This window comes from Ammospiza nelsoni, chromosome 14, assembly GCF_027579445.1.
Source record: "Ammospiza nelsoni isolate bAmmNel1 chromosome 14, bAmmNel1.pri, whole genome shotgun sequence".
NCBI classification, from domain to species: Eukaryota; Metazoa; Chordata; class Aves; order Passeriformes; family Passerellidae; genus Ammospiza; species Ammospiza nelsoni.
Genome location: NC_080646.1, coordinates 13,320,454 through 13,347,303, shown reverse-complemented (window position 1 = coordinate 13,347,303; position 26,850 = coordinate 13,320,454). Strand labels below are relative to the sequence as shown.

The window sequence follows — 26,850 nt, the reverse complement described above, 5'->3', positions numbered from 1 at the left end:
GATGCAGTACTGAAGATGGAGCCTCACCACAGTGCAGGGGCAGAATCCTGTTCCTCTCAATGCTGCCCACACTGCTTTGGATGCGGCCTAGGCCACGTTTGCCTTTCTGGGCTTCAAGCGAGCATTGATGGCTTATGTTAAGCCTTGAGTCCACCAGCATTTCCAAGACCTTCTTGCCAGGGCTGCTCTCGATCTGTTCAGTCCCCAGCCTCTGTTGATACTGGCTGGTTTCCCCGAGAGCATGGCACTGGCCCCGTGTGCCCCCACCAAAGCAGAGAGCAGGCAGTGCGAGGCTGGACTGGGCCTGCTAGGCAGGAGGCCTGGCCTACCGCAGCAGTGCGGACCGGGTCATGAGGCCCAACATCAGCAGCAGCTCCTGCTAGCGGGGCCGTGAGGCGCGACACATGGCGGCGGTGTTGTACCAGGCTGTGACTCCCGGCGGTGTTGTGTTATACCGGGCTGGGAGGCCCGGCACATGGCGGCGGTGCCATCCGGGGTGTGAGGCCCAGCACATGGCGCAGGCCCCGCCCCGCCCTGGCCCGGCCCGGCCCCGCCCCGATCGCGGGTACCGCGATGTGTCCGACCCGCGGTTCCCGTCAGGCAGCGCGCGGGGCCGCGGCTGCCCCCGCCTCCTGCCCGCGTTCCCTCGGCGGCGGCCGCGCTGAGGTGGCGCCGCGCCCCGGTGAGGTGAGCGAGGCGCTTCAGCCGGCGCTGCCCCATCCCCCGCTGGCCCGGGCGGCAGGGAGTGGCTGTCCCGCCGCGGCCCCTACGGATAGGAAGCACGGTAAGGTCAGCCCGCTCCATGCCCCCGGCCCGCCCTGCCGCGCTCCCCGGGCGGCGGGAGCGGCGCTCGGAGGGGACGGACGCGGGGGGATTGTCGCCGGCGAGACCGGCGCCATCTTAGGTCGGAGCGTGGCCTGGCGTCCCCGAGCGGGTCCCCCGCGCTGTGAGGGCCCCCGCGAGCCGCCCGCGGGCCCCGCTGGCACCGGCCGGTTGTGCCCTCGAGGGCGGCCCGGGCAGGGCTCGCTCCGCCCGCGCTCGGCCGCGTGGGGCCCTCCAAGGGCCCCGGGCGTTAACAGCACGAGCGGCGCTGGCGGCGCGGTTCAGCTCGGCCTCCTTCCCGCCGGCCGCGGTTCTGCCGTGCGGGCCTCCCCAGACCGGAGCCCCGGCCTCGAGCCGAGTGCCGGCGGTCGCGGGCGCGGGGCGGTCCGGCTGCAGCGGCTCCTGTTCGGCTGCTGCCACGGCCTGCTACCACCGCGGCTCGGCGGCGTGAGCTGCTGGCGGGCTGGCACCGCCGATATTGCCCTTCCCTAGGCGGAGCTTGTGCCTTCTCATGGCACAGAGGGCAGCGTTGGCTTCTGAGGTTTGTGTTTTAGGGAAGTGGGTTTATGTTTTGGTTTTTTTACAGTTTTCAGGTTCACTTTTAGCTTGATCATTGTTTCTTTGCTACTATACAAATGCAGCCCTCAATTATAATCCAGTTGTTCCCAGTCCTGGTGGAGCTCTGGATTGTACACCCTTCATCAACTAATGTGGTGGAAAGTTATGTGCCTGTATGGGACGTTATCTGAGAAATACATCATGTAGTCCATTGTGTGATCTGTGTTGTAAATAAGGTAACTTCTCTGGACATCTGAAATGCATCTATTAAACTGGCGAAAAATTATAATTTAGCCATAAGAGGAGTGGCAGAGGTCACTTGATCTAGAGAAGAGGAGACTGAGGGGAGCCCTCATGGCGGTCCTCATTAGGGGAAGAGGAGGGACAGACACTGATCTCTGTGGTGACCAGTGACAGGACCCGAGGGAATGGTTTAAATGTGTGAGGGGAGATTTAGGTTAGATATTGGAAAAAGGTTCTTCACCCAGAGAGCGGTTGGGTACTGGAAGAGGCTCCTCAGGGATGTGGTTGTAGCACCAAACCTTCCAGTTCCAGAAGAGTTTTGTCAATGCTCAGAGGCACGTGGTGTGATTGTTAAGGATGTCATGTGCAGGACTAAGAGTTGGACACTGTGGTCCTTGTGGAACCCTTCCAACTCAGAATGTTCTGTGATTCTATTATGAAAAGGTGACAAGGCTAGTCTGACATATTTCTGGTTAGTGTAAATGTCCTCACTCTTTGAGCTCACTACCAATTTCATTTTAATTGTTTGACTTTGGGCTAATCCAAGGAAGTTTTGAGTATTGAAGGGCTCACTTGAGCTTAACAGTGGAACAGACAAATTCCCATTTGAAGTGGTAACGGGATTTTCAGTGACTCCTAAGTCTTACTGTGGCTATATCTACTGTGATTTTCTATAGTGCCAATTTCTGTCCATCCTTATGGTGCTCTTCTACACATCATTCTGCTATTTTCACTACAGCTGTTACAGTCTTGATGCATTTACTCAGGTTAGATTTTTTTTTGTTGTTTCTATGCAAGTGCTTTTAAGTCCTAAATTCTTAAAAGCCAACTGTATTTATAAACTCTTTTTCTTTAAAGTTAGGTATTTTTAAACCTAACTGCCATGATAAAGATGGGTAAAATAGTGCTTTTAAAACACTTATTTTATCAGAAGCTTATTGCTGTTTAGGGTAATGAGCTCTGATTTTGTAATCTGTCCTGTATCAGGTTTTTAGTTCATCACTTTCCTAGTAACTATAGTAGTGTTCCAGGGCTTGTGTTTTTGCAGGTTGTTCGTTATTTGTGCCTGCCTAATGAACTTCCATAGCTATGCTTAGTTTTAGATGGGCAGTTGCTTTTTAAAGCAATATCTTGATATAGTTGATAATGTTATTTTTAAAGTGTTTTAAAGAAGTTATTCACAATTTTGATGCTTTACCTTACAATACCATTTTCAACACTTTGTTTGTGTCTATGCATACAGCATCGCGTTGGAGTTTTGCACATCTCGGTTCCATGGAGCACCTTTAAGGAAATGTGTGTATAAACATGAATATATGCTTATGCACATTCAAACATGAGGAAGATAAAGTCTATTGTCAGTAGGTTTACTTTTTTTACACTGGTGTCTGTACCACCACCGGGAAATATTTAAGCAGAGTGGGGGAAGGATTCACAGTTGGTTTTGTCTTTGAGAGCACTGCTGACAGGATTCCTAGAATACATTTTGTGTGTTAATGTAGTTAAAAAAGCTAAAAATTTGGAAGCTATTGGTACTCTAAACATGGATGTAGAGGTTTCCTTTGGCAATGGAGACCACTTGCAGGAGCTGTTCCTGTACATCTCCTCTAATCCAATCAATGACCCCTTGCTGCACTTTTGATTGTTCAGGCTGCAGATTTTTGACCTCTCAATTGTGCTGATAAAACTGTTACTAGGCCAGGTTATTTTTAACCTGCTCTGCTTCACACCATAGTTCTGTGCAAAGTTGGGTTGGCACAACTGAGGACACGGTGCAGGAGCAGGGCAGGAACTCATTAGGCCAGCTTTCTTCCCAGGAAAGAGAAGTCAGTGAAAGCTTGGCTTCAAATTATGACATTGCAAGAAAAGAAAATTAGTGAAAAGATGTGAAATTAATCATGATACTTGCCTTTTAAAAGAGGCTCTGTATTTTGAGTCACCTTTAAGAGTATCTTAATGGGTGTATCCTGATGCATAAAATGAAATATCCATAAGAGGTATCAGCAGTTGGTGTCGCTTTCTAAAAGCCCATGGCTGTGTTATCAAATTCCTTTTAACTGTATTTAAGGGAAAAATTGGCTGTGTTACAGTGTAGGTGAGGTTACTACATGTATCTGGTTAGCATTCTGCTAACATATACGGTTGCTTGTGCCTATTTTGTGTTTTTAGTGTAAATTGCATTGCATGCTCTGAGCACATTTTATAATTTATTCTGTTTTTTCCCCTGAGGTCAAGTAATACTAAATTCTTAAAATAAAAACACTGATCATTTATGTTGTCTGTTCTGTAACAGAAGCCTCTGAAATAGTAATTTATTTTGCCTTAAAGCCTATTAAACTTTGCCTCAGTGTTATAAAAAAACTGTTCTAAAGAATGTCCTATAGAGAAGAAAAAGTTACAGAGTTAGGCTTGATTCTCTTTCTGAGACCTGGCATGTGGCCTGTGTTGTCTCTGTCAAGTGGAAATTCACTTCAGAATCTACCTTTTCCCCCATACAATAATTTAGTGTCCTGTTCTCTTTCCTAGCACCATGTCTGACTTCAGCACTCTCAGCTGATGGAGGAAGCAAAGGAGGAGTTGAGCTTTGTGTAGTGGGTCTGGCACTGGCCAAGGTGTAAATCCAGCATGAACAGAGCAGTTTGGGGATACAAGCATCATCAAGTCACCCTAGGGCATTTCTCTACTTTCTTTCATCTCAGATCTTAACATGTGCTAACACCAGCAGCCCCATTCTCATACAGGTAGAGGATGCTTGTCTGCTCCCCTGATAAACTGGTACAGACTAATTATTTCTGCAGTTTTATTAGATTATTGGTACTCCATATAAAGAAATAGCAACATTTCTTACTTAATTTGTTGTTCAGAAATATATTCAAGGTTATGTTAAAGAATGTTAAAAGAAGAAAACTTTATTGGCCATCTCTGTTTATTTAAAAAACAAATAAAATCAATTATGATAAGAGATGCTGATGTAAATTTGGTTAATTCCAAAAAGTACAGATTTTTCATTACTAGTTTTATACATGACTTTTTTAATGCAAGAAAACATTATCAGGCATGAGGGACTTCACATCTAATGAGATCTATGCAAAATTTTAATCATGTCTTAATTGGTAATGGAAGTGGTATGCAATGCATTGTAGGTACAACTTGGGGATTTTGCTGTTGTGGAGTTTTTTTTTGTTTAAATTGGTTTTTATGGGTGGTTTGCTTGTTCTTCTTGATGTTGTTTTGTGGGTTTTTGGGAATTTTGTGTAGGTTTTGTTAGGGTTTAAAGAAAATGTGACCTTATGGGAAGCCTTGGCAAAATCTTAGAAAATTTGGGATGCTGTGAGTTTGGGTGGGGTTTTATTTTGTTTGTGTTGGGCTTTTTAATATGCAAAGAGAATGAAGTTGTAATCACCGTTTCACTAACTCAGTTATGTGCCTTGTAGAATGCCCTTCATGTTTCTTGGGAATCACTTTCCTGGAATTTTTTAAAAGATACATTTCACTGTGGTGTCAGAGGCTTCCTCTGATAGTCACTGGTGTTTTACACAAAAATAACTTAAATTCTGTGGAGGATATCTTTGGTCTTTTCTCTTTAATAGCAAAGATGAGCATCCAAGTCATTGTCAGAATGGTGATGTGGCATCAATCTTTGAAGATCTCCTGTGTCAGATCATGTTCAATCTGTAAAGAGCATGGAGGGAGGGAGACCATTCTATGGGAATTATTGGCAAGTGCAGTATTCCTTACTGAGCAGTGAAGTATTGCATCAAAGTACTGAATGTTTTGGTGTTTGTGTTTTTTGTGGTTTGTTTTTTACTATCTAGTCTCAAGATGGCAGAATTATTTATGGAATGTGAAGAAGAGGAGCTAGAACCCTGGCAAAAGAGAGTGAGAGAAGTGGAAGAGGATGATGAAGATGATGATGATGAGCCAATCTTTGTTGGGGAAATCTCCAGCTCAAAGCCAGCCGCTACATGTAAGACAACACTTTTCCATCACTTAAAACAGAACTTTCAAAGTTTAGAAAGTTAAACTTAGTTTGGAAGTATAGAATTCTTAATAGAATGATTTAAGACATTCCACACCTTAAAGCTGTATGTCTCTGTTTTACTGAAAACCAGAATTCTTGAGAAATTCTGTCTGAAATTAAACCTATCCCAGGTTACGCATAGCTCTGGTTACTTTTAACCTCAAATCTCTGAGGTCAAGATAAGGACATTTGAAGGTTTTAGCATTAGGGGCAGAGTTTAAAAGCCCCTATAGGCAGTGCTGAAATAATGCATGCAATTTCTTACATAGTATAGTTAAAATTCAGTTATATATTTGGGAGTGTCTCCCTCCTAAAAGAATGTGCATGAATTTAAAAGTCTTCTTGTTACACTCCTTTTTTTTTCCTCCACCTCTCATTTCATATGTTGGTGAACATCATTCTGACAAAACCAAGATAACTGTCTTCAGTGTCTATAATAAAAGCATAATCTGGAAAGTGACTAATATGAAAATACTGAAAGCCTGTCTGTGAAGTACAAGATTTTTATTGATAAATTTACCCATCCTTTGTGAAATAGAGTTTTTTCATCAAGTTCCTTAGTTTTCTCCTAAATGCAGGTAGTGCAGGGAGTGAGGTTAGGTGGTTGTGATGACAGGAGATGTTTCAGAATTCCGTGTTTGTCCTATGCTTGGGGTTTGGCAGGTAAGTAAAGAATAACATTTTTTCTTGTATTTTAATTAACTTTAGTAATGAAACTTTTTTTTTTTGTGTGTGTGTATCCATCTTGTAGTCAATTTTTGAGAGCTGTGACCCAAGGTCTCCCTAGCAGTCACATACCCAGGACTTGGCCTGGTGAGGTTTACTCCTCACAGTTTCTGCCTTGTCTCTACTAATGCTTGTAGCTAAGATTTCCATAGTAGTTTTCTGAAGGTGTATAATTTGCAGTAAAGGATCTCCAGACAAAATGTTCCATGAGGCTGTTTGTCACACTCTGCTGCATGGATTTCAGAGCTGTTACTAGCTGTTCAGTCATTTTAGTTCACAATACTTTCATCTTGCATCTATCACTTTTTTTGCTCACTAGGATAGCAAGTTTAAAGCTTCTTACACAAGGTTAAAAAAGTGAAAAAAATATTTAAAATACGAGAAGAATACAGAATCTGATAAGTACTCTCACCAGAAAATATTCTTTGAAGAGTGAATATTATAAAAATACTCTGGACACTCTGAAAAATTTGAAGACTATTTTAAAATTATTCTTAAGTTTTCTGCAGTTACAAACATAGAGAATGTCTGAAAAATCCCTTCTTTTCTGGAAGGTCTAGAGACCTCTGGATTGCTGTTGGTCATTGGCAGTAGGTCATGGCACACAACAACTATTAAGGCACTGGCTTGTGTTGGAAAAACAAACATGCCAGGTTTGATTGCAGTTGTTGTAGCCTCCAAGTTTTTTTGTAGTGAAAGGATAGAAATTCAGATGAAAACTATAATTTTCATAGTTGATTCTGTGAACTTCAAGAACTTAGGTAAAAGATGGAGACTTAAAATGGTTACTTCTTATTCTAGTGCTGTCCATACTCGGTCCTGACACAAATAAAATCACTTATGATATAACTTGTTACTTTATCTTTTTTTCTTCCTTTTCCTCAACTTTTCTCTTTTTAATCTTCTACTTCACTATCAAAAACAGCTATGGAAGAATGACCTCAGTTCTTCTCTGGCTTGTAAGTAGTACTACCTGGCACTAGTCAGGCTTCAGTTTGTTATTGGTGATAGGCAAGATACCGTGAGCTCAACTTTGCTTATCACTGTTTAATTTGCACCTGATCAGATGAAAAATTGATGACAAATAGAAACTCACATATGGGTCTTAATTTTTCTGAAAGGTGTGGTTTCTACAATGCATTGCATTTTCTTAGCCTTTTCCTGACAGTACAGTTAGTTTTCGTACAGACTGTGTGGAAAGCTTGAAGGAAATAGTAAATACCCCAACTCTGGCCTGCTGTCAGACAGCTGTGTAGTATCAAGTGTCCCTTCTGATGTACTGGAGGATTGTTTTGGCTGGGATGAAAAGTAGTTCACACTTTGTTTCCTTTACCTTTTTCTGCAACTGCTAATTTTTCCTACAGTTACCACTTGTTGTTCTTGCTTGGTGTTTCACAATGATACAAACCTGTAATTTGTTACTGTTTTAAAATGTTACTCTGCATGTCAGCATGCTTGTGCTTCAGTGCTGTTTTACCTTAACGGGACAAGTACCACTTTGATGGAAGAGGGGAAAGTGCACATCAAGTCTGTGATGAATCAATTGAGTCACGTAAATGTAGTTTATAATTTCAATTAACTGGCTTTCTGAAATGTTCTTTTTTAAAAGCAATAAAATCTACCTTTGTAATTTAGAATGTGTGCACATCAGATGTCTTGACTATGCTTTGTAAGACATAACTTTTATAAAAGTTTTTCTTTTGTAGATAAACGATGCTTTAGTTTAATTTCACTCTGGAATTCATGTATGAGGTATAGATTTGTTAACACTTGCAAAATATATGTATTCAGGTAAATACCAAAATAATTTAATCCTGGTTTGTAGTTACTGTTATGTTGAAGTAAAAATAGTATTAGTATTGCAACACCAAATTTGGTCATATTTTAAAATGCAAGCCTGCTTGAATATGTTGGTTGCAGCTGCTTTTTTATCAATATGATCTAAATGCAGGTAGCAGGTTGAAAGCTGTGGTGTTCTGAGCTCTTCTGCTATTAGATATATTTATCTACTGGTGAAATGTATACTAATGAGCCATTGTTGGTGGAAATAGCCTTAAAGTTATTAAACACAATATGTAGATACTCTGAGATCTATTGTTTGTGAACCTGATGTCATTTGATCCTGGTTTCAGAAGTTACTTCAAGCCTTGTGGTTTAGACATTAGAGAATCAATCTAATTTTGTATGCATATTTTCACAGGTCAGAGCAAGCAACTTGTCAGCAACACTAATGGAACTGAGAATCTGGGAGTAGAAGAATATTTTGATTTGATGAATATTTTTGTAACTTTCTGAAATTGTCAGAAATCCCAGACTGAGACATAAAAGTCGAGGAATATGAGTGGTATTAGTTAGGGAGTAAATGTAATTTAAAAAATTGCATGTGCTCTTGCTGAGCCAGAACTCTGGACACAGACTACCATGTAGGATATGTTAGAAAATCAGTGCTCTTGTAATGCAATTGTAATATGACTCCTTTAGTTGCTCATCTGTTGATTTTCCTTTCACATTGGAAAACAGATATCCTGAAGTCTAAAATCCACTTTGTAAGTGCTGTACTTTGCTAATACAGAAGCAAATGATATCATTACTGGTTTACAGAAAATGCTTCCTTGTATTTGGAAAACATTAGGTATATGTGAGAAAGAGATGGAGATGAATGCATTATAATCAGCAAATTGAAATGTTAATGCCATGTCCTTTTTTTGTTGTTGTTTGTATTCTTCCTGTGTGTTAACCTGTCTCCAAGAGAATAAACATTGAGATTGTTAAATGAACTAGCTTAGCCAAAGAGTAGTGGAAAAACACGTCATAATTTGTACAAATGACACTTGGTTTTGCCAGGTTTTTGTTTTAGAAATAATATTTTAATTTATAACCCAAATTCTGATTGGCATAATTGTGTATATAAATGCAGCTTTTAAATTTCAAAAGCAATGAAGCTATTAATTTATTTGCAATTAAGATAAATGTAACTTTTGACAGATATATTGAACAGAGTCAACCTCAGCTCACCACGAAGGGGGATACAGAATGGTGCACCCAGTAGAGGTACTTTATTGTCCTAATATGGTAATTACAAAAATAAAATCCACAACACTTATGAAACATTTGACTGCAGAATTACACAAAGCTGACTTTGGAATCCTTTGCCACAGGTGCAGTCACTACATTCAAGTCTGAGAGCCAGCATTACGAGCCGCCTGCCTCCGGCCCCGGCGCCGCGCCTGCCCCGTCAGTCTTCCAGGCTGTGCCCAGACCTGCCGCCAGCTCGGTGGCACTCCAGCCATTGGCTGGAGCAGTGAATGTTTCAGCAACTTCACAAACACTGCAGAGACCACTTGCTGGATGTTTGTCAACACAGCAGGTGCCTGGGTCAAGTTCTGGAATAGCACAGCCTGTTAGCAGACCTGTAACCATTCCAGTGACGACACAGCCGGTATCAAGAAGTATTACAGTTCCTGTAGTGGCTCAGCCTGTATCCAGGCCAGAGACTCCTGCAACAGCACAGCCTGTAATACTCAACCAGGTAAATCTTTATTCATTTATAATGTAAAAGGTATGATTACTTTTGAATAAATTAATCAGTTCTGTCTATTCCAGGTTAGACTGACATGCTTTAGAAAGTAATGTATCCTTATCTGGGATATCCAGAGCAGATTCTGTGGTCTCTTAAAGCTTCTGCTGCTTGTTGAAGTTTGTCTTTTTTATTTTTTTTACTTGCTGGATATGTTTAGTATATACTGGGGAGATGTGTCCATGGCATCAAAATACCCAAACTATGATCTTGTTGAAAATTAAAATATTGGCAGGACATAAAACCAAAGAAACAACAGACCAGTAAGAGATGCAGTGTTTGTATGTAGCTGTTGTATTGATCACATTTCAAATGTGAATGATGTGCACAGGCTCTGCACTCAAGAGTTTGCCACAGGTTTATCCCCTGAGCATTAGTTGTGCTTGAGCTGTGGCCTGCAGGCTGAGGTGCTTTGCTGTCCTTTACTGGCTCTTCTGAAACTGTTGTGACTACAGTGACACCTTCCCTATTGTGATTGCAGCTCATGTAGCTGTTACTCATAGCAAATACAACACAGAAATTCAGTAACTATTTCCTCAGCTACTCCTGAACATCTATCTTTAATTTGGTTAGAGTGGATTAGGTGACTCACCAGAAGAAAGAGTGGCTCTTTATTAAGGTCCTGAAGGGTCTTCATTTAAGGAGATGTATAGTAAAAAGGCAGGATGGGGGGGACCAGCATCTTCCTTTTTGGTCTGGTATTTAGGAGTCCTAAACCAGATTATGATACCTGTTTATGTACTTGTGCTCCTTTAGATTTCTTTCCATTAAGTTTGGTTTACATGGTGGTAGTTAAAGATGTGGTAACTTGCACACGGATGCTTTCAAATAAGTAGCACAACTGTGAATGGGAATCAGTTTATGAACATTTTTATTTTTTATCCCCAGCAAAATGTATTTTGGCCTTTGTCTCTCAAATTCACTGATGACAAGGGCTCTGTATGTGTATTAGATGGTTTTTAAAATTTGTTGATTTTTTTTTATTTTAGGAAGATTGCTTTACTTTAGTAAATTTTTTGTTTTGTAATACAGCTTGATGAAGTGTAAGCATTTGAATTATTTCAGAGTTGAAATAATTCTTTTCCATTTTTACCTTACTGTTACTTTGGGAAGCTTCTACTTGCTGCAAGTTTGTACTACTTTTGAGTTCTGGTTTTTGATCTTTTGAAATGCAGCAAGATGTTATGCAGGAGTAACAGGCAAATGCCTGAGTTTAGGTTGAAGGAAGAAAGTATTTGGGTTTTTTGAAAAACCCAAGTATAATTTAAAACAGTCATCAGACTTTTTGGAACAAAAGCCTTTACAATAAGTAATTCAAACAGATTAGTGGTGTTTCATTAAATGGTCTTTCCCAGGTCTCACAATTGTTCTGCATACACAGCTATAAAGACTAACAAGCACTGATGAGAATTGCAGCCTTATTAAAATGTCAAAAGAAACTATTTGGGGAGATTATAATGAACTTGATTTTCAGCTGAGTATTTTTTTAAGCAATCATATGTTTTTAAAATTAACCCTTTGAAGCCTGCAAGTAAAAGAAAATATTAAACCTCAAACTTCTTTTCCCTCTTGAAAATATCTTATCAGGATTTTATTATGGATTCTGCACCAGATGCACCAGATAACACATCTGGTGTTCTGTTTGGTGTGAGACAGAACTCGGGAGTTCCACAGTACCAGACTGGGCCAGCTGTGACTGTAACAGGTGAGTATAACTGTAGTAGTTGATAAGAGAAACAACCAACCTAATGTCATTAAACTCTAGTGCAGATCTGTGGGTTATAACTTTAAATAGCAATTCTAGAATATAGTATAACTACTTTTTTTCTTCCCCCTGTACATAACACTATATAATGTTTAATGAAATAAACTTTGGAGTCTTGTGTTGTCAGACTTTGCTTTTCAGTGCGTTAGACTGACTATAATCAACTGATGTCTTCCTATAGTGCTCATTTAGATGGGAAAAAGCATTGCCAGATCCACTATTATCTTTATTGACAGGTGAAGGTTTGTTTTCAGTACACTCATCACTCTTTGGCCCATGGGAATAGGAAAAGACTGTTAGCAAAGGAGGGGCTGTGAACAGCACCTGAAGAACTGAGTCTGGATGGATTCCCTGTAATGATGATCTTGGTTTCCTGACTGCTATATGCAAGAGTTGAAGTAGATGGGATCAAAAGGATGGTTCCTGGAAAGGAGGGGAAGGGAGAGAGTATGTAATTTGACAACAAAACCCTTTTTTTAAACTCCACCCTCTTGGAGGAACAAGAAGCTGCTGTGACCCAAAGATCTGTCATGTGGAGGTGACTGGAGTGCATCCATGAATCCACAGCTCCAGATTAAGGGAGGTGTTGGTGCAGGATGCTGCACTAAGAGGCCTGAAGCAATTTGCCTTTCATGTGCCTATTCTGGCATCACAGTGCATTTGGTGCTTTTATTCTAGCATGTCTTTTCCATCATTTATGAAATCAGGCCCAGCCAGCACAGATGCTCAGAGCAGCATTGAGGTGTTTTCAGTGGTGTGGTGGGTTCAGAAACCTGCCAGCAAGGTGGTGCTGCAGCCAGTGTACTTTGCTCCTTCTTTGCCATCATGGATGTGCTACACAGGAATATTGTGTGTATAAGCACAGCCAGCTCCTGGGTAATGGCTACTGAAGTGTTCATTAATAGCACCAAGTGACCAAAATGACCAAAAACTAATTGTTTGGCTACTGCTTTTCCCTGCTGTCCTGAGTACTTGGAGTCCCTGTGACCTGCTGTGTAGAGAATGAGACAAACTAGCCTGGAATATGGTTAATTCAAGGAATTCTGGTGTCCATACTCCAGCTGAGAGAGGCACTTTCATCATAAGAGGTGTCAATCTGATTTGTACCAGCAAGATATTAAATAATACTTGGAGGTGGTGTGATTAGTTTTCAAAATAGGCCTGGTTTTTTTACATGAACAAACAAAAGAACTAAAATGCAAACCTGTGTATTATTATAGTTCTTCTGAAAGAGAATTTACTAGTCAGGGTTGTATAGACAGGACTACTCACCTTTATAAGTATGTAAAAGAGTCTTCAAAATTTTTATCACAGATGTGTAAAGCTTTTAAAATTGGAATTTTGAACAGTATTTTTAACATTAAAATAGTCCTTGTTTCTAAATAGGGTTTTCTGCAGTAAAATAAAATACTTCACTGGAGATCCTTGTAAACTCAGTCAGACCTTGTGTCATTTCCCTAGCCCTCATTGCAGAGTTACACAAAGTTTAATGCCAGCAGCAGCAGTTGCTGCTGTGGTGATGGTGGGATGCTCCAGTAGCCTCAGGTGATACAGGTAAGTGCTAAGGCCATACCAGCTCTATGGAAGCCTTTGCTGAGCAGGACTTGTGTCCATGTGAGCAGCTCATGTACCAAACTCTGAGTGTAAGTAAATTAAACCCCCCAGGGAGGAGTAGCATCTAATTAATAACCTGATCATTTTGTGAATGGATGAACCTTCGGCAAACAATGCATAGAGCGAGACATTTGAGCTTAATATATTTATATCAAAAAGAGGTAAAGGTGTACTACAAAGGAGAATGTTAGGATGTTGAGGTATCTGTATATTGAGTGAATTATGTTTTCCCATGTTTGAGGCACAGTGTGGCAGATTCTCCAAGATGTTCATTAGCATTCCCTGCTGGGAGTCTGCCTATGTGCATTGAATGGGGAGATTCTCCACACTGTTGGCCACGTTTAGATAGTTCCCACTGAGTAAACAGAAATATGAGTGCCAGAGAGCTATTTTGTTTCTTCTCAGATGTGTGAACAATTGTTTGTGACATAAAGTATCTCTACTTGTTGAGCTTCTTGTTACACCCTGAGAAATCATTGGAGCAGCTCTGTCATTGTAGGGGGGGGATACACCAGAATGTCCTTAGCTTAGACCATTGTGTCCAGAACTGAAGCCTTTGACATATTTTATTATAGTCTTAAGATTCTTTGCACTCTGTCATTGTGAGAGGTTTACAAGACCTGTGCTGGCACTTCAGACTCCTTGGTTTGTAGCTGTGTCTTTCAGGTCTGCTTGAGGACTGATCTCTGGATTGAGATCATATCATCCAGGGTCATCTTACAGTGACAGAAACATGGGTTTCTGACCAGATGGAGCTGAGTGTTAATGGGCATGTTAATCAGCCACTGAACCTCCCAAATTCAAAGTTGTTGGTGGATTTTTTTTGTTGTGGGGTGTTTTGTGGTTGTTTTTGGTGGGGCTTTTAGGTTTAGTTTTTTGTGGATTTGTTAGGTTTTGTTGTTAGTGGTGGTTTTTGTTTTGGTTTTTTCTTTGTGGTTTTTTGTTTGTTTGTTTGTTTTGTTGTGGCTTTTTCTGTTTTGTTTCTTTTTGGGGGTTTTTTTGTTTGTTCGTTTTTACTGATTTTCTTCAGAAGAAATACTGTAAACCATAAGGACATGTCTAAGGTTCTTTCAGAAGAAGAGAGCAGATGTGCTGTGGTTGGTCATTAGAAGTTACAACACTGTCTCCATTTTGCATGCATACTAAGGTTTACAGAGTTATGTGAGAAACTAAACCAGCATTAACACAGAAGCAGAAAGAAAGGAGAGGTGTCTTCCATCAGAAGCACAGAGCTTGTTCCAGATAGCAGGCACTGCAGAAACCAGCTGCTTAGCTTGGCTGCATTACTGTGAACTCACCTTGTCTCACATTAGAGTGGGTCAAGATGTGAAAAGTAGGCCACATGAATTCAGGTGGCCACAGTATGATTTACTGGGGTCGGAGGTGGGTCTGGATCTCTTGCATTTACCCTTTCCTGCCTCACTGGCCTGGGCCTGCAGTCTGAGTTGGATATTTTCTCAACTTCAGTATGGCATATTAGTTTAGGAAAATATTTTAACTGCTTTGTGTGGACTCTAAATTGCAGTCATCACTAATGTGTTCTAATTACTATGGGAAAAAACTGAGGTTCTTTAAAGTACTCCAAGTCTAAATGCGTGGTTTTGTATCTAAACCTCCTGCAGCTTCTGAATGTGACAGTGTAACTCCAAAACAGGCCAAGCTTATTGAGGTCGGTGCTAGAAGCCACTTGGCTCTTTCACCTACAGTAACTGTCCAACAGTTTTTTTCTTTACAGCATAAGAACAGTTTGAAGCCAGTTGTACAGGCACAAAATGCGTCTTCAAACAGTAGGAGGTTGGAATGATCTAGCTGGCAGATCTGCCTCTGTGTCATGGAAAAAGCTAACACATCTGTAGTGTTTCAGTTGGTCAGTGTTTTTAATGCTCTTAAGGCAGTGTAAGTAACTGTTCTTATGCTGTAAAATAAAAATAACTATTCTATGCAAGGGTTTATATACCTTTACAAATTAATTTACCTGAGGTTATTACCTATTCAAATTTTAGACCTTTATTGTTTAGTAGGTAGGTTTGAGTTCTGTAGAGCAGTAATTAGTCATTCAGAGACAGATGATAAAAATAAATGCCCCTGACCTCATTCTCTTAGTTGATTTTCTGTGTCAAAGAAGGGAGTAGGGGGTTGAAACTTCAAAACACAACCAACCAGAAAATCAAGATTGAAACAATTCTTGACTTAATTCTTTGACTGCTGAATTTATGAACTGATTCTGATTAGATGAAGGAAAAAATCATTTTAGCAATGCCAAGCAAGGCAGTAACAAATTAGATTTTGGAATCCCTATCCTTGGAGATAATCAGAAGTTGACTGAACTCTTATCCTCTGAGCATAAGATTACACTTGCTTTGACTGGGAAATTGCAGAAAACCACCTCCAAAGGTCCACTCTAAATTATTTTGTGATTCTGTACTTTGACTAATTATCGCAAAGTGTGTTTTGCAGTTTTTCCCCCTTTTTTTTTTTCCGGCAGTGTTTCTGATATAGGTTGAAGTACTATTGGGAGGGGAGAAGGTCTATTTCAAAGAAACAAAGTTATTGGAAAGATTTTTCCTTCCCTGCAAGAAGAGAGCTGGTCTGGCTGTTTCAGAGTATTAACTATTAAGTGCATTTTCGTCCTGAGCCAAAAGGTGCTTTCCAGTGATTGCAATAGGCCAGGATTTATTCTTGACTTTTGAGACATTTCCAAGACATCCTCTGTCCTATAATGTTAAAATGATGGTTTGGGATCATTTCAGATTTGTGGTTTTTTGCATTTATTATTTAGAGCTTGTTTGCTCTTCCCAGCTACCAGAAGGACGTGGCTATAACATGAACATGCCAGCAAAAAAATTTCCTCCACCCTCTTTCAAGTGAAATAGATATTGTGCTGCAGCCTGTAATAAAAAAAGATAACTGGAGGATCTTGCTAAATTCAGTAAAAAAAGAAGTAGATCATATTCACTGAGAACCTTATTTTGCTGAGTTTGTCTCTAAGCCATCCCATGCTGGCATAGCAATTTCTAATCTGTCACAGAATCCAGCACTGAAGAACTGCAGAGCACAAGGTTGTGCTGCAGAACTGGCTTTTTTCAGCTCAGTTTGCACTTAGCTGTGATGTGTCAAAATGTTTTACCAACTGTAAGAGTGAAGACTTGCAGCACTGTTTGTGGTACATCTTTTACATGGCCATCCACTCATGTGAAGGACTTTCTGCTTAGCAATGGTTCTTAGCAAAACTGTTATCTTAAGGAAAATTACTGTTTATTTATGGTCTAGGCAGGACTATTGTGATGTAAAAATGTAAAACACTATTGCATGTTAATTTCTTAATTCATACACCTATTCATTTCCTTGCATTTGTTTTTGGTTTTATTACATCTTTTCATAGTCCTGGCAGGGAACAGTTGACTCTGCTGTTAAGATGTTGTTTCCTGTGTTTAGCTTCCAAACTACTTACTTAGTATGGACTCCTTCAAATCTGTAAATTACTTGAGAATGCAAGAGAATTTCATCTGGAAAAGTAGCTCTTGCTCTGATGTTTTTTGACAGTTTGGAGCAAACTCAAAGCTTATTTTATTCATTAAAGCTTAAACTAATGCAAAGCTTTAATATCTCTTTTGCTCAAAAGGTATTAATCACTTATGTTGATAAGAGAAGCATTATTTCCTTTAATTACTAGGAGTAATTATTAATTTAGAGGATTTATTCTCTAGATTCTCCAAAGACACCTTTGCTTAACAGAAATAATGTATTTGAATAAGCCAAGATTCCAACAAATCTCCAGAGAGAAGTAGCCTCATCATTGAGAACCAAATGGTGAAATTCCTTTCCAAACCAATAGGGTTTTATCTGAACCTTGTTGAGATGATGATCAGGTTGGGGCAGAAAACAGGCTTTACGTGTTCATTTGAAAAGTTTGTGAAAAAAACTCATCCAAAATCCATCCTATCCAGGATGGGGTGGGCTGGTATGAAATGCTTTCTCCCTGTTGTGCTGCCTTCATCTCTTCATGTGTTTTTTTCCTTGTTTGTTGATCAGATTTTGTAAAATCTGTTTATCAGTCTATGTCAAATAGAGCAAACTCCAAGTCAGTTTGGGAAAAAGGAAGAATAGTTAAAAGATGCTTTTAAAGCCTTTCTTATGGTTAGTACATCTTCATTGATGGTAGTAGTTTTCATTTGAAATAGCATATTTTACTAGAATACTGCCATTACTGCTAAATTAAGTATTCTGCTTGTGAATTCTGAGTCTTTATATGTTTTAAATTTTACAGGGACAAATGCTGCATCCAGCACCATTAAAAATGGAGGACCTTTTCCACGGGCTTGTCCAAAGTGTAATATACATTTCAATCTTATGGATCCTCTAAAAAATCACATGAAGGTAAAATCTTTTGGGGCTGGTAAGCATTAGAACAAACTTTGTGGGCTTCTCTTTGGTTAGGGAAGAGTGCCATGGTTTGATAGGAAGCTGGTTTGGCTTCTGCCTGCTATCAACCAGAGTCAAATGCTCAAAGTCTTGCAGTCATGGAGAGCAAGACAGGAGCTTGCCACTTTTCCAAGTCTTGCTACTTTTTGCCTCATGTTTCCAATGTTCTGAAGGTGCCTATGAGAATAGGCAGCCAGGTGACCCACATCTGTATAAGATTGCAGCTGACAAAAAGATGACAATGCAAACTTACTGTTTAATCTTGATGTATCACTTGGTACAGCAAGATAAAAATACTTGATATTTAATAGATAAAAGTTTTTAAGCTGTGGGGAAGAAGTTCATTTGTAGTTCATACTCAAACACTGCAGTAAACAAAACTCTCAGAAATTGAGCATCACTTAATTTGATTGTGAAACTACTTACTACTATTTCTGGAAACATTGTTTCCTGGAAAATATTTATCATTTTGCAAAGATCCTCTCAATTCTCGGGCATATGTATTTCATTTTAGGGACAGAGAAATGGCTTTGCAGTCTGTATACAACATGAATATCCAAAACAAAAAGGAATATCAGCTACTGCGTAAGACAAATTTGTGAGGATCTGAGTTACTGTTCTCACAGATGGTTCTGATTTACAGGGTTACAATACCCTGTAATTGCTGTCTCCTTCGGTTCTGAAACATAATTAAGAAATACAGATAGCAGTGGAAAAAACCCCAAGGGTTTTAACTTTTTCTAATCATTATTTGTACAGAATAGCTTTTGCACTGAGTACATCAGCTGAATGAAGGAACCATTGAAGAAGTGTGTTTACTTAGGATACTGAGTTACAGTTCCACAGCAGGAAATTGCTCCTTACTAGTAGGCTTACGGAAAGTAGTCCTGCATGGTAAGAACCGTTATTTAGCAGGAGAAAAATTTGTGCTCTGAAACATCCTAATTTTGTTGGAAACTTGGTAGCATCTTCTTTATGAAGTGTGCTGTACTTTTTAAGTGATAAATTTCATGAAATGGCTTCTGGGCTAAGCATTCTTTATGTATACTTCAACATAAAGAAGCTTGAATAATGTCTATTATGTGACGCAGAATTCTGAATTTTTTAGCAATGCTGGAAAGAACTTTTGAAGGTTTCAACATAGATTCACCCTAAGAAAAAAAGGACAAAACTTTCCATTAAGTTCTCAATTAAAACTTATGCTTGTCAGCAAAATACTTGCAGGAAAGCTGCTTTTTTCTTTCTTTTTATTAAATGTAAATGAAATAGAATTTTTTGCAAGAATAAGGCAAAACTAGTATTGTTTTCTTGATTAAATTTATCTTACATGAACCTATGAGAATTTTCTTCAGTTTTATAATATGTAGTGTTTTATTACTTAAACACTAGTTAAACACTGTTCAGAATTGAATATTACTAAGCTCAGTGTGTCGGAGAGTTAAGCTTTGCATCTCTCATTAGTGCCTTCAGTTATTAAAATGCTGTTTGATTGATGCAGTTTGTGAGACTGATACCTTTGTTTCTGTGTCTCTTCTCCCTGTTTGCACCCAGTATTGTTGCCCAGATATGGTAAATAGCTTTTTCTCGGAAGTGGTCAAAACAGAATGTGTGAGCACAAACAGGACCATGGAATCTGAGAAAGGAAAGCTGATTATGTTAGTTAATGACTTTTATTATGGGAAGGATGAAGGTGACCTCCAGCAGGTACAACAGGAGCAGAAGACTCATACGACATTTAAATGCATCAGTTGTCTCAAAGTTCTTAAAAATAACATAAGGTATTTGAACTTAATTATTTGTTTCCTTAATTATTTGTTAATCACTTACAGTCCATAGTAGTCGTATGTATAAAAATTTTGTGTTTCTGGATTAGAGTTCTTTTCGTACTGAAAACTGATAATACTGGGTGACTAAACAAATTGAATTAATTTTTACCTTGCATGTATGACCATAACTTAGAACTTTTTACAGATTAGAGTATGAATTTTAGTGGTGTCTAATATAAACATAGAGTTTTGATAAGAGCAGTTGTAGGACTTGGGGGTTAGAAAGGGCAACACAAAGGATTTTACAGTTTGCCATCTGGATTGATGGCAGTATTGGTAGATGTGAGTGTTAATTTCCTTTAGGGATGCACAATGACTAATAGTCAGTAGTCCACTTATGTAACATCTGTTATTTTGTTGGAATAATTTTACTTCCAAATGCTGATAAAACCCCAGTAAGCTGTTTTAGTAGGTAGACAAGTTTGTGTCATCGTTCCTTTGGAAGTTAAGGTCACTGAACCTTTTTACATGCACTCTTCAAGGGAAGCTGAAGTAGCAGAATGTAAAATTGAAAAATGGACTATTGTTTCGAAGGGCACAGTCTGCAAGTTAAAGTGAGCAGGTTTATGCTAACATTAGACACATATTATTGAAAAAAACAAGTTTTCTGTAATTAAAACAATGACATTTGCTATTAATCATTAAATAGGCACTATTTTATACTCAGCATTATATTGTAAGCAGTTGGTGCTGTGGTGCCCCTATGTGTTCCACAGCAAGTCATTAAAAATGTACGAGCTTTTTTTTTTTTTTTTTTTTTTTTTTTTTTTTTTTTTTTTTTTTTTTTTTAATTTCTGTAGCATTGACTTTAACCATATTAATTTTGACTGTGACCTTGTGGCTTTATTCCATAGTTCTATAACTTTAAAATTTTCATTCCAGGGTCTATTTTGCACCTCTATGTATAGTGGACAAAATAAATATGTCTTACCATCCTAATTAAAGTATAATTTTTGACTTAAGTTCAGAAAAGCAGAAAGTGATTCATTATGGTAATCCCCTGCTTTCTTTAAAAGATTTGTGGTTGGATACACCATTGCAATAATTTTCTGTTAAGACATTGTGCAGTAATAGTGTCTGTTTCTTTTGTCTGCTTAGAAAACTGGAGAGTCTCAGTTGGCTTTTTCTGGTTTTCTTGTTGCTGTTTTTTAAGCAACTGCATGGTAGTATGAGCTTGAGCTCAAGAGACTATGCTTCTTGCTCATTTGTTTTTTACAGTTCCAAGGCCTGCATTCCTTTTGTAGTGTGACTTATGTTTAATAATTCTCCTGGCTGTACTGAAATAAAGTGCATTCCAAACAGGAATTTTGGAAGTTGAACTGTTGTGGGTTTGAGGTAACCTGTCCTTGTGCTGCTCCACCAGTAGCAGTGATGCTGTCATGGTGCCTGGACTTCTCAGCTAGAAAAGGTTCTGAAGCCAGAAAAGTAGGCTTCAGACAGATGGTCAGATTAATGAGGAAAAGCTGGTAACTTAAATAGTACCATACCAGTTTCTCCCACTCTTTTAATGTTGGCTGCACAGTGGCATTTTTGATAACTGTCCTTCATAACTCAAGGTCAGGCGTAAATGCTTTAGACAAGGAACGTTCCTGGAACTCCTGCCACATAAAGCTGTCATGTCCAAATTGCAGATACATTCTTGCTACTTAATAGTTTTCAGCACAGCAAAAGTTACACGTGTTTCAGAATGGGGCTTTGAGATTGCTGGTGGTGAATAAAGTGAGAACAGTTGATGTGTTCTTGTTGTCTTTACTTATTTCCCTATATTTCAAGGCAAGAATTTTGTCTAAGCAAACATGAGAAATGTAATAGATTTAGTCTTAGAACATGTTTTAGATTTAATGTGTGTTCCTTAAAGTCAAGATTTCTATCAGCTTAAAGTTTGTTGCCTGTGGTTTTAACAAACACTTATTATTTAATATTTTTTCTTGATTGAGAAGTCCTTACATAGTAAAATTTCTAAAGAATCCTGTACATCTTGCATATGATATATATAGGGAATGTTCAAATGTGGTTTTTTGCACCTGTTCACTATAATTTAAAGGTTTATGAACCACATGAAACATCACTTGGAGCTTGAGAAGCAAAGCAATGAAAGCTGGGAAAGCCACACGACGTGCCAGCACTGTTACCGACAGTTCCCCACGCCGTTCCAGCTGCAGTGCCACATCGAGAGTACACACACGCCTTACGAGTCATCCAGTGAGTTCAATTCTTTTCTAAGCCAAAATTTTTAGAAATTTCCTAACTTTTATTTCCTGGATTGTAATTTCAGAATAAATCTGTTGTTATTCAAGTACAACAATCTTGAGATTTAATATGAAAAAAAAAAAACCAGAAACAGAGCACTTTTTTTTCTCTTGAGAGCTATATATATATATATATATGCAAAAAAGTATTTTAAAAAGCCTTTGGTTTTTTTCCTTGCATTTTTTTGTTTTTTTAATTATGTATTTTTACTTGAAAGCTTTACTATAAGACCTCATGTTTGAGGCCCTTGCCTTCCTGGCTTTCTGAAACTGTACAGGGAATTTCTTCTAAAGAGTAGAATAGTCATTTGATTTCTTTACCTTTAATGTTATATACATTTCCTATATGTGTGTACGTATTTATATATATGCATTATAATTTATGTACATATGACCTCTGTCAAATTTGTAATTTTTTTCTTGTTTTTTACTTTTTCTAGCAATTTGTAAAATCTGTGAATTATCATTTGACACAGAGCAAGTTCTTTTGCAACATATGAAGGACAATCATAAGCCCGGTGAAATGCCGTATGTTTGCCAGGTATTTCAGAGTGACTTTTGTATTTAGGTTACACCACTCCCCTGTCTTCACTGTCAGTAAATTTGTAACTAAAAAGTCAACCTTCTTATTTTAGGTGTGCAGCTACAGATCTTCAGCTTTTTCAGATGTAGAAGCACATTTTAGAACAGTTCATGAAAACACAAAACATTTGCTATGCCCATTTTGCCTCAAAGTTATTAAAATTGGAGCACCGTATATGCATCATTACATGAGGCATCAGGTAAGCAGATCTTTTCAATCCTTAATGCTAGAAAAATGCTAAACACATTTAAGGAATCTCCCTCTGAAGAAACAAATGGGACTGATTTGTAAGCTTGTTACTAGGTAAGAGTAGTTAATAAGAATACATTAGAAGAATTTCAGAAATCTTTAAGGGAGTTGTCTTGTTTTTGTGTGATAGCAGCTTCCTGTTTAAAGTAATGTCTGAATATCTTCTTGCTATTTGGTTTCTTCATTACATTTTAGTGATTTGATTCTGCCTTTTTTGAGGTTACTAGCAAACCTGCCACTAGTTCAAATAAAGATAATGAAGTGTCATGTAACTGGGAATCTGATTCCTCCTTGTTTTAGTAACTGTACTGCCTTGCATTTTCACGTGTCTAATTCCTACAGGGTATCTTATCTTTGTGTAGTATTAGGAGTTTGTTTAGTTGATGGTTTAGGAACTGCATGAGCATTGCTTGAGACAAGCTAGGGTTAGAGTTTTGTCATGCCATCCATGCTTACTGTAGATTGTCATTTGTCTTTAAAAGAAAAAGGGAATATACCGTTGCACTAAATGCAGACTGCAATTTTTAACATGCAAAGAAAAAATGGATCACAAGACTCAGCATCACCGAACATTCAGGAAACCCAAGCAATTAGAAGGCTTGCCTCCTGGAACAAAGGTGAGTGTTCATGCAGGAAAACTTGAGGGGACAAAGGAGGAAAAAAAAAGGTCTTGGTAGGGAAAAGAGTAGAATACAAAGAAGTGCTTTTCTCCTTTCTTCTGCTTAGAATATGTATGCTTAAAACTGGGTTCACCAGGTCTTGTTTGGGTTCAGCATTTGAAGGTATGTGAGGAAACACTTGGGTCCCCTCAGAACACTTATGCTGTCTTTAAGTCAGTCTTCCATTTCTCAAGAAGGAGCTACTTAGACTAAGATTTTCTTGTAGATTTTGGGACTTTTTCCAACCATTTTTTCAGTATAGTATCAAAATACGTATCCTTTCAGTTGCAAGGAAGAAGAGAAGTTAACATTTTGATCAGCTCTTCACAGTTCATTTGCTGTAGAATCAGGAAGGGAAAAATTACTTCAGCTGCAGTTGATTGTCTTGCTTTGCAGAAGGAATGTAAAGCACCAATTCTTTACTCTGTGATGATACCTCAATTTTTTTTTAAGATTTCATGGTCTTCGTGACCTAACAAAAGCTTGGATTATGTTAAAATTTGTTAATAGACCTTGACAGGATGAAATGATAATACTGAAAAAACCTGGAACCAGATTTAGAAGACAAGGTGTTTCCATACTAGGAGTATGGCTAAGAAGTAGAATTAGAAGTCTTATTGTGAGTCAAAACCACATTTGAGAGCATGACAAAGTTCAAGAATAGCAGATAGATCTGAAACCAGAATTACTCCTTGGAATTCCAGGATGAGAAACAAACATACCTGAAGGGAGTAGACTGGCTCATCATGTGGCAGTAAGACACGGGACTTTTTGTTAAATCCAGATACTGATGGAATGGTTTGATATTCTTAGTAGGGCTGATTGGCCTGACACTTCTGCTTCATTTTTTTCATTTAAGAAAGCAGGATCTAGCCAGTTGCAGCTCTGGAAGGAAAACATGTTTTATCATGACTGTTTCAACCAAAATAAACTTTTTAAGCGTCCAGTTGGCTGTTAGAGGTTAACTCTAGTCCAACAGTATTGTCAGTGTTTTGTGGTTTTCAAAGCAATCTTTCATCAGGAGAGTTTCTTATGCTATGATTTGTGCTATAAAGTGGCTTGAACTTTGAAACAAATAGGAGTTGGAATGTGAAGAGCTTACATCTAAACAATTATATTACAATTTCATCCCTGTAGGTGACTATTCGAGCATCTTTGGGATCTCATCAGTCAGGAGCATCAGCTACATCTTCTGTTAGTACAAGCAGTTCCACATTTCAGTTATCACCTAAAAATAAAAATGCAACCACTAAAAATCATAACAAATCTAATACAAGTAAATCAAGAGGAAAATCAAAACAATCTACACCGAGGAAACAAAATGCGTGGACGAACAGCAGAAGAAAAAAAGAGCCTACAAATATAGCATTTCATAATCTGAGGTAAAATACTGGCATTGAAATTGTCTTAAAGTACACTTTGAACATAAATAAATGATCATTTAATGGTCTTTCAACACTTTTAATGCTGTAATATAGAAGATCTGGCACCTCAGGTTTGCTGAAAAAGCAGATGCATAAACTTTCTACATACTGGTACTGTGGTTGTAATTCTGAATCTTCACTGATTTTGGTGATGGCAGACTACTTTATGATGAAAGAACAAGTGTTCTGGAAACTTCTCAGTGTCACATTTAGAAATTTTCTCTGCATGGAGCCTTTCTTTTTTTTTTTTTTCTTTTATTTTATTTATTTGAACCAGTTAGTTAAAAGATAAAATCCTGTCTATCCTAGGAGATAGAGTATTTTGGGTAACTAATTAAAAAAAAATAAAGAAAGTAAAAGCAAGTCCTTGTCTTGACAATTTATTGGGGTTTGCTGTCCTTATGTTACAATTTTCATGAGTGTTTTATGGACTGTTTATTACACTGGAGTGTCAGTTCATTAGTTATGATGAGTTGGCATTTTTTTTTGTCAGAGATGGAAGATGCCACCCCTCCACTTTCTAACTTTCTCAGTGTGTAGCTCTGGAAGAGATCAAAAAGTGAGCAAAACTGGGGAAGAGCAGGATTATATTCTTGCTTTGTAGATGTTTCAAACCATGTGGGTAATATTGGGGTGATAGAAAAGCCAAAGGCTGTTCCTATGCATTGTGATGGATGGAAATAATTGTTGGAAATACTTCTCAAGTACATGGAGACAACAGCAGCAGCTGAATTTGGGGATTCTCATCCACTGCATTATCTCTTGTTTCCAGGAGTGGCCAATAATGGATGTGTACATTAACTTTCACTTTTTTATTAGGATCATATTTAAATTATAGTTCAAGTAAAAGCAACGTTTTCAGTTCCTCATTTTTCCTTAGTATAGGCAAGGTGCTACTTACTTTAAGCAAAAGGTTTGAAATAGTTGTCTCTTCTGAGTGTTGCTATTAATTGATAACTTTTTCATGTTACTGTCAGGTATCATGTGGGGACTCACAAATGCATTGAGTGTTTCTCAGAAATAAAAGATTTTGCAAGGCACTTTCCTGCATATGTCCACTGTAGTTTATGCAGATACAACACCAGCTGTAGCAAAGCCTATGTCAATCACATGATGAGGTAAGAACTCTTTCAAAGTTTTTAGTGGCTTAGGAAATACTTCCTAAGTTCATGTAAGGTGTGAAGTGTTTGTTCAGTGAATTTTGAACTGGGTCCTCAGGTGGGCAGGAAAATGTGTAAGATTGTTTTTTTAATATTTTAGCAAAGGCTTAAACTCCACATTCTTGTTTTGCTTTAAAAATCCAATGGTGCAGGCAGTATTATACCTTTGCTTCAGAGTTTTTATGGTACCTGCCATAATCACTTCAGCCTGACTTTGGCAAATAATGATTAATTATGGCACGTTTTCTGGGTTTCAGATTGAATGGCTCATTTGATTTTACAAGTGCTGAATGCATACAGGCCACAGCTATCCTAGTGAAGTCTGTGCTCAGATTTGAAGGATGTCTCAAATAGCAAACTCAAGTGGATACTTTTCCTTACCCCACTTCTGGTCATCCATAGAAATAACATCTCATTTTGTCAGCAGTGGTGGGGCAGCATTGGGCATTAGTGATGACAGCTGTGAAAAAGCCTGTTAAGGACACAAATGCATCATTTTCAGGGCCATGGAATTATACTATACAATAATTAGATACAGATCATATAGCTGTGGTAGTAAAACAAAATTTTAAAAACCTACTTGTTACTCCTGTGCCCTGAAGAAGCCAACTGTATTGTGGAAAATAGTAAATGTGATTTTTTTTTTTTTTATTTCATATACATAGGAAATGCCTTGGCATTTGTGAACTCTAGGATTCTTGAATCTGTGATCTAAGTTTTTAGATACACTTTATATTTACCTATTCATACCAATTTCAACGCTCATAAAAGTCCTAGGCTGAAATAGTTTGCATGCTTTTATGTGTGTAATCTATTGTTATGTGAAAATTTCATATCTCATTGAAAGCCATCTCTTCAGGGAGCACAAGTTCAGCCAAGTTTTAGTTCTTTTGTGATGCATTCTATAGCTATGGTTCTTCAAAAACTGAATTGTTGATGGTGCCAGTAAAGT

General features: G+C 38.5%; 1 protein-coding gene across 10 annotated transcripts in view; it reads left to right on the top strand.

Moving 5' to 3' along the window:
- The first annotated feature begins 629 nt into the window (after positions 1–629).
- ZNF280D (zinc finger protein 280D) overlaps positions 630–26,850 on the top strand; it is a 38,452-nt gene continuing 12,231 nt past the window's right edge. For 6 of the 10 annotated variants that reach the window (XR_009419429.1, XM_059482294.1, XM_059482290.1 and 3 more), the window contains exons 1-13: positions 630–784; positions 5,439–5,590; positions 9,356–9,421; positions 9,529–9,899; positions 11,535–11,652; positions 17,594–17,703; positions 19,300–19,526; positions 21,619–21,776; positions 22,264–22,364; positions 22,459–22,605; positions 23,138–23,272; positions 24,452–24,696; positions 25,716–25,856. Coding sequence is in view for 9 of the 10 variants with exons in the window: in XM_059482294.1 (XP_059338277.1) it covers positions 5,446–5,590; positions 9,356–9,421; positions 9,529–9,899; positions 11,535–11,652; positions 17,594–17,703; positions 19,300–19,526; positions 21,619–21,776; positions 22,264–22,364; positions 22,459–22,605; positions 23,138–23,272; positions 24,452–24,696; positions 25,716–25,856 (1,964 nt within the window). In the remaining variant the exon portion in view is untranslated. Of the gene's footprint in view, positions 785–5,319; positions 5,591–7,295; positions 7,330–9,355; positions 9,422–9,528; positions 9,900–11,534; positions 11,653–17,593; positions 17,704–19,299; positions 19,527–21,618; positions 21,777–22,263; positions 22,365–22,458; positions 22,606–23,137; positions 23,273–24,451; positions 24,697–25,715; positions 25,857–26,850 lie in introns of those variants that run through there. The other 4 variants (XM_059482292.1, XM_059482295.1, XM_059482291.1 and 1 more) reach the window with 4 other exon arrangements.